General features: G+C 34.9%; 2 protein-coding genes across 4 annotated transcripts in view; one reads left to right on the top strand and one right to left on the bottom strand.

Annotated features, from left to right (window-relative positions):
• Positions 1–339: 339 nt before the first annotated feature.
• On the top strand, positions 340–10,442 carry Nse4 (SMC5-SMC6 complex kleisin component Non-SMC element 1). The gene is made up of 8 exons (XM_019057115.2): positions 340–588; positions 1,004–1,092; positions 2,023–2,115; positions 3,295–3,422; positions 3,972–4,187; positions 5,039–5,249; positions 6,960–7,063; positions 7,460–10,442. Exons 2-8 carry the CDS (start codon positions 1,032–1,034, stop codon positions 7,499–7,501), a joined length of 855 nt encoding a protein of 284 aa, XP_018912660.2. The 5' UTR covers positions 340–588; positions 1,004–1,031; the 3' UTR covers positions 7,502–10,442.
• A 110-nt stretch (positions 10,443–10,552) lies between these two features.
• Positions 10,553–13,440, bottom strand: part of LOC109040910 (uncharacterized) — a 63,398-nt gene continuing 60,510 nt past the window's right edge. For all 3 annotated transcript variants that reach the window (XM_072305958.1, XM_072305959.1, XM_072305960.1), the window contains 3 exons: positions 12,694–12,947; positions 11,987–12,192; positions 10,553–11,473 (listed from right to left, as the gene is read on the bottom strand). In XM_072305958.1, the coding sequence (XP_072162059.1) occupies positions 11,311–11,473; positions 11,987–12,192; positions 12,694–12,947 (623 nt within the window). In that variant the 3' untranslated portion in view covers positions 10,553–11,310. The remainder of the gene's footprint in view (positions 11,474–11,986; positions 12,193–12,693; positions 12,948–13,440) is intronic.

The following is a 13,440-nucleotide window of genomic DNA, read 5'->3' as shown; positions in this document are numbered from 1 at the left end:
CATCTTATCATATCCGTACAGTGTACACATGAACATATGTTTTTATGTGCTCCTAGAGTCTGTAACGAACTCTTTCATGACTTGATTCATGAATGAAATGTTTTTAAGAATGAAGGTAGTAGTAGTATGCATTTATTTTTGAGGTGGTTCCTGTCATTTAAATGAGAAGAAAAAAATGTGGACATAACATGTCCACAATTTGGACAATTTTGGACATATTCATGGTTGGACATTAAATCATGTGGACTTCATAAAGACTGGAATTAACGTTTAGTGGACATTTATTTAATGAACGCAAGGTAGGTGGACATAAAGTCCTGGAAGCTTTTCGTTAAGGTTATGTTTAATCAGGTTTAAATGCCGCCAAATTGAATTGCATACATGTTGAAACCTGTCAGAAGTGCCTTTCATCGACTTTTGAGCAGAGGTTTTCTTAATTTTTCCATTCTAGTTGATTTAAATTAACGTAACTCAGTTCGGATTCCTTCGAGAAATACTCAGTCTTAACATTTCTGTTCACCTTTTCTTGTACCACTGTTCCGAAGGTTCATTTATTACTTGTGAACAACCATTGCAGTTTTTTCTCGGGTGAGTGTGTGTATGTCAGTCCATAGCCATTTCCTCTCAATTTCTTAACAGTACCATGATTAATGGTACACTTCTGTATCTAGGTGTGAAATGCTGTAGTCCTTTCAGTCTGCAACGAATGGATGTCACCTACCTCATTCAGTATATTAATCTATTTCTGAACTCAGGTTATACAGAAATTATGCAGATCAAATAATATGCGAAGTTGCAGCACAATATTATTGTTCGTACTTAATGTAGCATTGTCAGCATACCAAACTTCCTTGCTTTGTCTCTGATATTAATTCAATCTTGAAATTAGCGGCCATGGATACCACTGGCCTCGTAGCTTTGATCAGCTCTTTATGAACGCCAAGTACTCAGTACTGTTAGCAAGTATCAATCAGTGTAATACTATAATTCATTTTTATTCCAGGCCAGTGAGTAATCGTTTGCCTTGCAAAATGGATGAATTCGACCGAGTTGCATACTACTCGGAGCGCTTGGATGTCTGTAAAAACATCAGTAAGTATTTTGTGTATTCTTCACTGGGAGATCAAAACTGAGAGATGAGCTTAAATCCAAATCTGTAGTGGTGAGGTTTTAAGACACTTGAACATCCATCATCACTGCCATTGATGACCATGCCACTCTAATACCCTGTCAGTCCCTTTGAGGCGACAAGGTAGGGAAGAGATGTCCATCTGGTAGTAGTCAGCATACACTGTTTGGCTATGTTGTGAATAAATTTGGATCAATCATAGTGTGCGCCACTGATAGCAGTATGCATTGATGGGAGACACGGTAGGGCTTTGCTCCAATAAATTCCGCACCCGGCACTGTCTGCCAGGTGGCTGATCAGATGGCCGCTGAAGTGCTGAACCCTGGAAAAATGTAGTGTATGTCATTCGTATGAATCAAGGTGCTGGGTCCAACTTTCGGATGCCTAACAGCAGAGCTCAGCAGTCGCCTTGTCTAGGACCTATTCAGACCTTTCTGTATCTTTTTCCTTGTCATGCTGTTTAAATGAAAGTTTAGGGATGATTTTTAGATCCGGGGGAAACTTGAGAACTTCCAATATTAATATATCGCGGCCAGTCTAAGTTGAGTAACTTTCAACTGTTGAGGCCACCTTTTTTTAACGGTGATAAATAGGGACCCCTGACTTTTGCTATTATTCTCCTTTCTGTTGTTTTGGTCCATTGATACACCCTGTGATTAGAGTTGTCCAAAAAGTATTATCATATACTGTTACACCCCCCCCCCCCCCCAATCAACGCACATCTAACTCTACTTTTTGGGGAAGCTCTAGACCTTGATAAAAGTAATTCTAAGTAAAGGAGAGCTGTACCCTCTGAGAAATCTTTGTCATCAAGCACATAAGTAGCATATCAAGCACATAAGTAGCACATCCAGCACCTGTAATTTTACTCTAACTTTTATCTTTTCTTTTAGGAGATTCCGAAGACATGCCTCCAGATGAATGTATGCAAAAGATGGGGAGAATGATTGATGAGATGCAAGGTCTGTCGGATAATGCGGAAAAGCGTAAGTTTAGTTTTTCCATTTATTTCTATCAACCAGATTATATACTATTAAGAATTCTAAGCTAGGTATAGTTTAATGTAAGTAATTAATTTTCAAGTCATCCTGAACCTATTTTTGCCTCTAAACTTCTTGATATTCCGGACATTGCTTTTTGAAAATTTCTCTAATGCAGAAAGGTCCATGCAAAAGAGAAATGAAAATACACTAACAGAATCCAAAAAAAAAAAAAAAGGAAAAGATAAAAAATAAAATATGCAAAGCTGTTAATTGTATCAATAAAAGCTGTCCATTATTACATCGTCATCTTCCTGCCAACATATCTCAAGCATCAATTGAGGAGCACCAATCTCCATAGGGCTAATGTAAAAAGTTTTTTTTTTCTTTTTTTTAACACATTTACTTATTTTAAAAACAAGGAGAAAACCGTTTTGGCAATTTACTGCCTGCATGTGTCAGAACCGGGCCACTAATCCCATCCCCTAGCAGCAGCAAGTGACTGACAACACACAAGGAATGGATGCCTTGGAAAAAGTTAATCACACCAGTTTTAATCACAACAGAGACTTGAAATTTTGCATTCATGTTCAAAATCACTCTAATTGATTGGTTTTTATAAAATTTGAGGAGGAAAGAAAAGTGTCCACTTTGGCTTTTTCTTCTGGGACTCTAGTTTTTGTTTTTTGTCGCACTTTCATTTTCGAAGAAATACCCCACAAAATTTGCGGGAAGAAGTATTTTCAATAATTTGAGATGCTAAGTCCTGACGAATTAAGAGGGTAGGTTATTGTTTGAATTTTAAAATTAATTTTTGATAGAAAAATTGGCAGTCAAAAGTTACGAAAAATGACATGTATACAACCAAACCAAAAGTAAATCAACCCTGGGTTTACTGAATTTTTTATCTATTTCGAAAGCAGGCATTTTTATGAGTCTTAATCAAAAATGAGGTTTAATACAAATACCTACATGGAATTTTATGTATAAGTAGTTTGTGTGTATGTAGTTTAATTTTGAAACCGATGCTGCTCTGTTGATATGTCATTTTTTTAGGCTATAGACTCTTCAAATTCTGAGCTTTTAGTGAGGTAATTACCCTAAAAACTGGTAATTTACCTTGTTTCCTCTCAACTTTTTTCTATTCATTCCACTTATTAATTTGTTTGTTTTTTTCCCTTGCAGGTTATACATCCAGTGAATTGTGTGCAGACTTCACTCTCGCAAATGAAATCGGAAAAATTATAAAGGACCGTTGTCTTGATGCTGGGTGTGCTCAATCATTCAACCTGCAAGAATTTGAGCAAAACATCGTGAGTATACATGCTGTAGCTCAAAGAACTTAGTTCTCATTGGATTCATAGTGCTGACTGCTTTAACTTCTGATCTTACAAGATGAACTGATTTTACAGGTTTTAAGTTAAAAAAAAAAAAAGAAAAAAAAAAGAGATGATTGATGTTCAAAAATTACTATATGATTTTTTTGCCATCTTTTTACTACATGTCCTCATTTCAAAATCTTACAACTGGGAATTATGATGGCATGTGCATTCTAAGCAAAATCCATTTTGAATCGGGCTGATCTAAAAAGTTGAACCAGTTATTTTTTATCTGTATTGTAATTTGGAAAATTATATTATCTACTATTGAGAAATTTCTGAATTTGCTCTCACGAAAGAAATTGACGCCAATCAAGTGAATAAATTCTCTTTTCTTCATTTTTTATGCTGAAGCTCTGCTTCTTCTATAAGAAAAACATACAAAAGTATTTTTCACTGATCAATTAGTCCAGAACAAAGCTATGTGCAATGAGAGTCTAATTCTTATTCTAATTTCCTCTACCGATTCCATTTCTTTTACAGATCAATTACTTCAGAAAAGATGATGAAAGTGATGAAAGTTTGGATTTGGCACGATTTGGTCAGTTGGGAAGGGCAATGTTGAGACCTGTCCCAGGTCACTATTCTCTAATGGGACATTTGTCCGTTGAGGCCAATGATCTTCCAAAAATAACTCAAAGGAAACCCAGACAAGCGCGTCCAAAAGATGCCATAGCTGAGTTGAAAGCTCCCATAAAGGTATGAAATTTTCTCATAAGCTCTATTTGTATAAGCCTCTCAACAGAACACACTGGAAAATTAAGTTTTATTAGTAAATATTCTTTTCTAACTCAATGAGCATTCATAGGTTAGAAAGCTCAGAGTCAAGGGATCGGGACCCATACCAAAAAAAGGTGTGGTAGTTTTTTTCTCCTTTTTTTTTTTAAACCAAGTTCGAGTCAGGGTTATCTCAGGCAGGAAAAACTAGAAAATGTCAGAGAAAATGAATAAAGTTTCAGGAATAAATTGTTGAGTCACCTTTACTTGCTTTCCAGATTGGGTCTGACATTTCGAACAACAGATTTTGCAAGGAAACTAATTCACATTACGTCTTCTCAATCTTCTGGTATAATTATAATTTGCATATCGACAGTGTAAGTCCGCAATCACATAACTCGTTCGCGGTGTCTGGAAATCTCTGCCTCTATGTTAGTTTTTTATAGGAGAACAAATTGACATCATTCCTTGAAGTTTATGCAGAATTTTCTTTGCACAGAGAAGAAAAATCACGGCAGTTTTAAAGAATTGCCGTTGAGTAGTTTTCTGTCAAAAAAATAAAGTATGACAGAAAGTCTGCGACGTCGCAAACCAAGTTATGCCATCGCCAACTTACACCATCGATGTATGTAACATTTTTCTGGTCAGGCAATTTAACTAAAACGTGTGAGGGAATTGTTTAAAAATTTGTGTTTTTTGTGTTAGCTAAAAATGTTTATTTTCTGAATTGGTGTGTTTTCCTTCTCATTGATTAATATTTGTCTCTTTGATTTTATTCATATTTATTTTCCACTTAATGTGTGTACTAACTCTATTGTCTCAATTCTTTTTAGCTTGAGAAAGCTCCAGATAAGGAAGAAGAAGGTATCGACCGTATTATTCAACAAACCTCAAAGACTCTGAGAAAGGCATACATAAAAAATGATAGGAATCCTATTTCATATTTTAATTTTGTACTACATCCAACGGAATTCTCTAAAACAGTGCAGAATATATTCCGTGTCTCATTTCTTATCAGAGATGGCCTTGCAAGAATGGAAAAAGGTAAGTCAACGTGGGATCATTTTCAGCCATTATGGCAAAAGTAATTTTTAACTTTATTTAATCTGAACTTTCAGCAGGGCAACCTTCAGGACAACATTACAAGTCATGATGTAGTGAAATGCCAAAAATGCATATCTCAATTCGTAGCGTTGCAGATTTCCTGATGCCTTTTATTTTCTTTGCGAAAAAAAAACGTATTTTCTCAAAAACTTTGGTGATCTTTTTTTTTAAGTTCTGAATATTCTGTGAAAATTTCAAAACATGATGTTCGTTGGGTCTCCCTTTTTAAGATAAAATAGAAGGGGAGATTTTGTAACTCAGCAGTGGAGAAATGAATTTTTGTAGTCACACTGTCAATGTACAGTATTTGCACTCCCTGCCAAGGACAAAACTTGGAGAAAGCATTTTGTTTTCTCAGGACACAAGAGACGTGTTTTGTTCGAAACAACAAAAGACGTATTTTGTTTGGCGTAACAATTGTTTCCTGTTCCAATTTTGTGTTATTTTTGTCACTTTTTCACAACCAATGAGAGCAAAGCAGCTAGAAGTGAGGTTAGAAATCTTGTTAACAAATATACACAACAGTCGTAACAAGTTCTGCAACCTGCTCCCGAGCACGTTGCAAGTGATACGTATCAAAATGTTACGACAGCGTTGCCATGTTGTGCAAACAAAAATTCCAATTAAATAAGCCACGCCCCCTCATTTCCGGTAACACTCAAACAAAATACGAATGTCACACACTGATGCGAAACAGTTACGATTGTTACGCCAAACAAAATACATCTAAAATGTTTCTGTTTTTTTTTTCTTGTTTCTTTTATGCAACTCTGAACAACCAATGAGAGAGCAAATTCGAATTATAGGTTAGAAAACAGCTTTGTCCTGGACAACAACATAAAAACGACTAGCTCTGAGAACTTTGCAGTTGTTGTACAACAATATGGCTTCAGTGGTTCCCAAGTTTCGCGCACGAAAATAAGCCCTGTCCCCACAACCCAAAAAAACTTTGAACAAAATGTGATTGTTGCTTGTTTAAACAACATGTGACAAGTGTTGCCTCCAAACAAAATACGACTAAGGCTGCTGCAAGTAATAAACAGTTTTTGAAATTAAAAAAAGAAATAAGAATAGAAATACTTAGGAGACATGTCATGGTGCTCTAGAAACCAGTTGTACTGAAACTAGCCCACTTCTGGTGGTTCAGTTCTAACAGTAGACAAAACCGCCAGCAGTATAAACAAGCAACTTATTTAGCATTTATAGTTTATATTCAATACTGATGTGTGTATCGCTGTTCAATTTCGCAACAAGGCTTACTGAGGGACTCATTTTTTTCTCAAAATTTACGAAAAAGTAGATTGACACAACCAGCATCAGCATTTCCTGCAAATTTCATTCGAGTAAAGAAAGAGATTACAGTACTTTGCCACTGTAAGAAACAAAGATCACTGAATAGGTGTCTGCTGATAAGTTTTTGTGTGAAATACATATGGAATGTTTTGACTTTGGTCTACATTTGCCTATGGTTAAATGGAATTAATAAAGTGTAATGGGCAATTTGATAGGTTGCTGAAGCTCATGCAATAGTGATCATTCTTGGTAGAGGTCAAGAGACTTATGTGGTAAACATGTGTTTTAATCTTGTGATATGTGTTACTTTCATCAAAAGAGGAAAACGATTTCTAATTATTCCAATGGTAATTTTAGATGAACACGGAATCCTAACTATCACACCAGAGAAGAATGCTGAGGGTATTGAATCAGCACCAAAAAAACAGATGATATCTTCCTTAAGTGTGAAAGAATGGCGTGTAAGTTCTAAAAAATTTCTTTATCTTCTATTTTTGCATGAATGAGGGTCGTCCATATAGGTCGGTCAATATGTCAAAGCATTCAACCAGTTTCTTGGCAATGAAATTTTTAAGGTTTCAATCAATTTTTTCCTCCTAAGTCATCCAGTGCCACTAAGAGCAATTTCCGTTGCTCCTTAATGTAAAGAGGTATCTCAATTTTCATGTGAGCCTTGAATAGCATGGAACTACATGATGAACATAGCTTAGCTAGAAAAGCAATTTCGCTCCTATGTTAAAGAAGGAACGCAATGTCGTTTCTCAATATGTATATTGGAGTAATTTAAATCAATTATTTGCTTGATTAATAATCGCATATAGAATGGATTGAATTTAGTTATTTTTTTCAATTTTCAGGAGCTTGTAAGAGTTTATGGGGTGACAGAACCCATGATGTGAAAATACCTGGTTACCTGGATGCCTTCTTGTTTGTACATAGACTTGTTATCTCATGTGAGTAAGTCATAGTTAAGTTTATATTAAGTATATAGTTTACTGTGAAGTGTGTAAGTCATCCTTTAAGTGAGTTTCCTTGTCTTTATCTTCAGAGGGAAAAAAGGTAAATAAAATCTGGATAATGATACTTCTGATATACTCTTAGCTTTAAAATGCGACAAAATTTTGGAAATCAATCGAAGAATTTGCGAAGAAACTCAATTTTAGTGAAATCTCTCTTCATTGCTGCCTGTCCACTCCCATGTGCACTTAGAGATTGCACCAAAGCAGAGACAAACTTGGACTATAAAAGTAGGCAGGATACCTAACTCAGTGCTTGAATAGGCCTATTTCAGTCGTTTTCCGACAGTTGAAGGAGACAACCCAGTCCAAAATTACCGTAATTATCAACCAGCTTATCGGTATTTTTCCGTGTGTCCCCGCCCGCCTGACCACTTCTTTTTTGTACCTTCTCTTCACCCAATTTCGTTCTTTACAGCGAAGATAGTGAAAGCAATTTAAATTTGATTTATGTTGATCTTTCGATTCTCAGTTTCAATTTGGTGTGTTGGTTGGTCAATTTTCAGTTGGTTAGTGTGAAATTTCAAGGTAAAACATCTAATTGAAGCATGATTACAAAGATCAAATTAAATTCAACTTTTTTTGCCTCCAGCTCTCTTTGCTTTCAAGGGCAAATGGGAAACTTCGGGGCAATCCCGTAAGGCTCTTGGTTAGTAGATACACAGCTATAGCACATGACATCAACAAGTTTGAGTTTTCTTATCAATCCTGTGGTGGATTCTGAAAATCTTGAGCTCGTTTTTAAAGTTAGAGTATTTTTCTCTCAACTTTAAAAGGAAGAATGTATCTCTTATCTTTTTTCAGTCTTGATGTATTTTATCATGTTCGAAAGATAATACAAAAGGAATTTTATTTTTTGGATGAACCTCTTATGCACATCACTCAACATTTGAATATTACCCATCTCTATAATCCCATATTGCAGAAACCAAGGAACGATGAAATTTTCTCGTTTCTTTGAACAACGGAAGAACGGAATAAGGAGTCAAATTGTTTGTATGAAAGAAAAAGGCTAGTTTCATCTTATCACTTTTCACCATCTCATCACTATCTTTAACCACCAGAAGTACAAAATGCATGTATCCTATTTTCTTTACTTTTTTAGTGGTTTCAGCATTGTTGTCTGTGGTAAAAAGAGGTGTGTGAGCATTGTGGCAGGGAATTGGATTTTTTTAATTAATAAAATCAATGTGTAGGTCTAAAAAGTTGAGTGATAGCAGTTCAAAAAGTTTCATATTGCCATGCTCCTACATCTCATGAGTTGATGCCAAAATACCTACTACTAGGTGATTGATTAATTAAAATATGAAAGAAAGAAAATGCCTCTTTATGTTGCATCTTTCATATTGATGAAGAACTACAGCTACAATCACCTTTTGATTGCCAAACAACCCTTTTAACAGTATCTTTGTTTCTGCGAAGTGGGGAAGAGAAATATTAGAATGTCAATTTGCCCACCTTTTTAAGTTTTGTATATTTTTTCACTCAGGTTAATCGATAAGAGAAAAAAGGCTAACCTTCTCCATGACTGACAAATTGCACAAAACCAGTGTCATAGCAATTTCATTTCTGTTTAATTTTCTTCATGCAATCCAACTCTCTTTATTTTTATGCCGAACAAGGCAGCAGCTTGAAAATATTTCTCTCACTTTTATGATTTATCAAACTCATCATACATGTGCTAGAAATAGTTATTTCATATTTGATGCGTACATTTTTGGGGAGAAGGTTTGAAGGTTTTTGTTTTCTTCCCCTTAAGTTTTTTGTGTTAATTGGTATCCAATATTTTTCGCACTAATAATAATATTTGCTATGTTTATACACATGTCTGACCCATGCATAGCATTCATTTTCATTATTCCGCCAATTCTAATTTTTTAAAGGTTCTGACACATCCTTCTCATGGCGGATTATTTGGTAAAATTGAACATTTCGATGTAATATTACTTAAATTAAGCAACTTTTCCTTTCTTCACTCCAGCAGCAACTTTTCTCAAAAACATCAAAACATTATACTTTCCACAAAATATTCAGGGAAATTACCTCATAAAATTTAACAATTTTAAAGGAATACATTTAAAGATGATTACTTTTGGGTTGACAAAGAAAAATATTAGCAGTTGCACCATCTCAGCATTTCCAATTACATTCCTTGTTTTTGAATACTCTCTCATGCATTATTTCAGCAGTTGCTGCCTTAATTCTTGACTCTTTGCTTAGGCAAAAATTAGTATCTAATTAAAAACTGTAAAATTATCCTTTAATTCACGTAAAATAGGAAACTGTGCCTTTTAAGAGAAAGAGGTTAGAACAAAAAAAAAAAAAAAATAGAAAATTGTGCCTTCTGAGAGCAAGAGATAAGAAGATGAAGAAAATAATCGTATTTTAGGCGCTTGCTGACTCTAGTTTGTGCGCTGTGGTGCCTCAGGTGCTAACAATTGTGTTTTTTGAATGCAAAATGAGAGGACTAAGAACTTAATTTGTTGAAACTTGAAACCAAAAGCATTGTTTTAAGGAAGTATACTGATGAGCAAAACCCCAGTTGAAAGCCTGCAAGGAACTCATTCCTCAGGCATCATTAAAGGGCAAAAGCAATGTACATGAGCATAGTCTTCGAACCCCTCTTAGGTTCCAAGCCAAAATCCAACCGTTTGTATTTTTATTGTACAAGTTTACAACTTAACTTTCCAGTATCTGTCCATATTTTTTTTAATTTCTGATGTTTGTAAGGTTTAATCTTCATTGAGATTTTTGTGAATCCTTCGAGGTTTTATGTATGAGCGAAATTCCATTTGTCAAAGTACAAAGTTTTTGATGTTTAAAATATCGTTGAGTTTTTGCCTATCCTTTTTGCATTAAATTTTACTGTCATCACCAAATAAAAATGTAGTTACAAGAATAGAGGTAGTCAGGAAATAAATTTGCCAAAATAAATAGACTATAAAAATTTATTTAACAATCAGTAACAAAATTTTATAAAGGAGAAACAAATGTGTCCATGTAGTATGACATGCTATCTGGTTTGATCCATTCTCTGAAAATGAAGGATTTAATGTTCAGTTCTTCACTTAACGCGTATCCTTGATTAGTGAGGACTGATGTAAAAATCCTCCATGCAATCATCTCAAATTTTCATGCTTCAGCTCTGATTCTAGATAATATCAAGAGACTGTTTTTCAAATTCTATTACCACAGTTTGATCATGAGCAATTAATTTACAATTAAAATTTCAATTTTTTACAGTTTATACACTTTTTACAATTACAACTGAAAACAAATCAACAGTTCACAATTCAAAGTTCCCATGACTTGAAAATTGACGCCCAGTTCGCAAGTCACTTGAATCTTATGAGCATGGTTTTCTAACTTCATAATTATTGCAATTAATGCACTACAGAGTTCATGACAGGAAACAAGATAAAAGGGGAAGAATAAAGATAAGGTATGATATGTTGGTTGTTATAATCCTAACTGTTAAAATAGTGTCTGAGCTTCTGTCGGCTGGTCAGGATACTTTGATTTTTAAAGGCGTTAAACACATATCTTTAACTACATTTAATGAACTTTTTAAAAAGATTTCTCGGATGCTTCCCATGATAGATGGTTTCTAGTTTTTAACAGTTATTCAATCAGTCTCCCATTTCAAAATGACTGTGTTGAGCAGAGTTAGCATTTAAATTTAAGTATTTGCTTTACTTCTTGTTGTACGTCTCCAACAAGTAAGAAGAATCTGCCATTATTTTTGCATTAGTTCGAACCAGGAACATGAGATGGCAGTGTTCCATCAGAGAAACTTGAGGATTTCGAGAAATTACCAAACCATGTAAGACTGTCGCTCGCTCCAAGTCAAGCCATCTGAAAAAAAAGAGATATTACTTTAATTAACATTTGATAAAAGGCGTTATTTGGAGCTATGAGATAGATGGAGTTGACATTTTTCTTCCTCTTGACCCTATATGAAAATGAGTCAGACTGTAACAAAAAAAGAAAAAAATAAATTTAACAAAAAACCGTACTTTAAAAAGTGAGGAAAACCAAGAAAACTTACAAGCATTCTTTTTAAAAATTTGGAACTGCAAATGATGACCAAAAATAGCTTTTGGAAAAATAGAAAAGACAAGAAAAGAAGAAAAAAAAAACGTTAAATAATTAATTGACTGAATCATGGCTATTGGCTGGTCATAACACATGTCTTTTTTAACAGCCTATTTTCCTCTTAATTTTTCAATCAAATAAAAAGGAATCTGAAAATTCTTTTATCGCTTGGAATTATTAGTTCTTGGGACGACTCATAGGGTTAAAACCCTCTTCTCTTCAGTTCGGTGGCAGATTATAATGTTAAAAATTCAGCGTGTTAATCATTAGTACCTTTGCAAAGCCGCTTGGCGATCTTCTGTTAGAGATGTATCTGCAGGACCCCACAACCAAAATTCGACTAGAGCTTTTGCTTGTGATAGGGAAGAAGCATGTTCATCTTTCAAGACAAACTTCAGCACTTCTGACAGTGGAGATGATGGTAACAACATTTCAGTCCCAGCAACCATTGCTTGGCACAAAGTTATGCGTTCTTTCCCCTAGAGGACAAAAAATCGAAAAATACAGTCTTGCCGTGTCATTCATGCCAACTAACACAAGAGTCCTACTGATCATCATGTCAGTTCTTTTTCTGCAGCTTTAATCTGAATACCAATGCCTTTGCGTGAGTTACGTGTCTAAAATCACCTGTTTCTTAAGTCCTTTTTTAATGAGTAAAGAGCCATAGTCATTTGTGTCAGTTTGGCTCAACAATCAAACAAAAATGTACGAGCAGTTCCCTTAAACATGTGGAAGTAATTAGAGATAAGGTAATTAATAATGAACTGAATAATAGCCAAGTAGACTCGATTAAATTTTGAATTAACTAGACAACAAATCAATGTTTTCTCCCTTACTTGGCAAGGATTGTTTCAGACAGGGAAAGCGAGAAGTCTTGAGACAGGGAAAACCTAGGAGATAGTGATTTTTTGGCTAAAAAAGAGAAAAAGAAAAATCTTTTTCGAACAATGTTTTTGCAAGAAACAAAAGTAAATGGATACCTTTTCTTTGAGGATCGGTGAGTCAGTGGAAATCGGTGCTACACAAAGCCTTGGTACATTCCCCTCTTCTTCTCTGCACAAAACAAGTTCTTGCATGGAAATGTCTATTTGGTCGCAGGTTTGGAGACACTTGAGAACGTTCACTAGTTGAATCACTATTAAGCCAATATCCTTTTCAGTTTGAGTTGCTGGCTTCAAGTTGCAGTAGCTTGCCAGAGAGTCAAAGAATTGAGAGCTCAGGACAGCAACGGCCACTGAAATCCAAATCATAAAAATAAGAATGTCTTTTACACACACGTCAGTAACAGCTAATGTGAAATGCAGGTAACAAAGAGGACAAGTAAGAGGTTCAATTACTGTAGGAGCAGAGAGCAGGTTTAAGTACAGTTAGTTAGTCAGTTAATATATTTTAAGACATTCAGCGTCACAGGCTATTAACGTCTTTACAGAGAATGCTGTGAAGTAAAGACAATGAAGATGTAGGTAGCAAGAGATAAAATAAAGATCTTTATGTGATAGTATTTTCATTTAAGCCTTTGTTCAATGTTACGGACTTATTACGAACTGATGGTTAGCCATTAAAAATTCAGTAAACAGCTTTAAATGTGTTCATTAAGTATGATTCTGAAGTTATGTGGTTGCAACTGTCTATTCATGAACCTAAAAATTGAACTTTACCTTAAACACAAAACTGTTCAGGTGATCTACAGCAAGAAAAACGGGTCTTTTCTCCAGGTGATCCAAAGC

The sequence above is a fragment of the Bemisia tabaci genome, unplaced genomic scaffold, assembly GCF_918797505.1.
Source record: "Bemisia tabaci unplaced genomic scaffold, PGI_BMITA_v3".
NCBI lineage: Eukaryota > Metazoa > Arthropoda > Insecta > Hemiptera > Aleyrodidae > Bemisia > Bemisia tabaci.
Note: the sequence above shows the minus strand (reverse complement) of the source record. Positions and strands in the feature narration are given on the sequence as shown.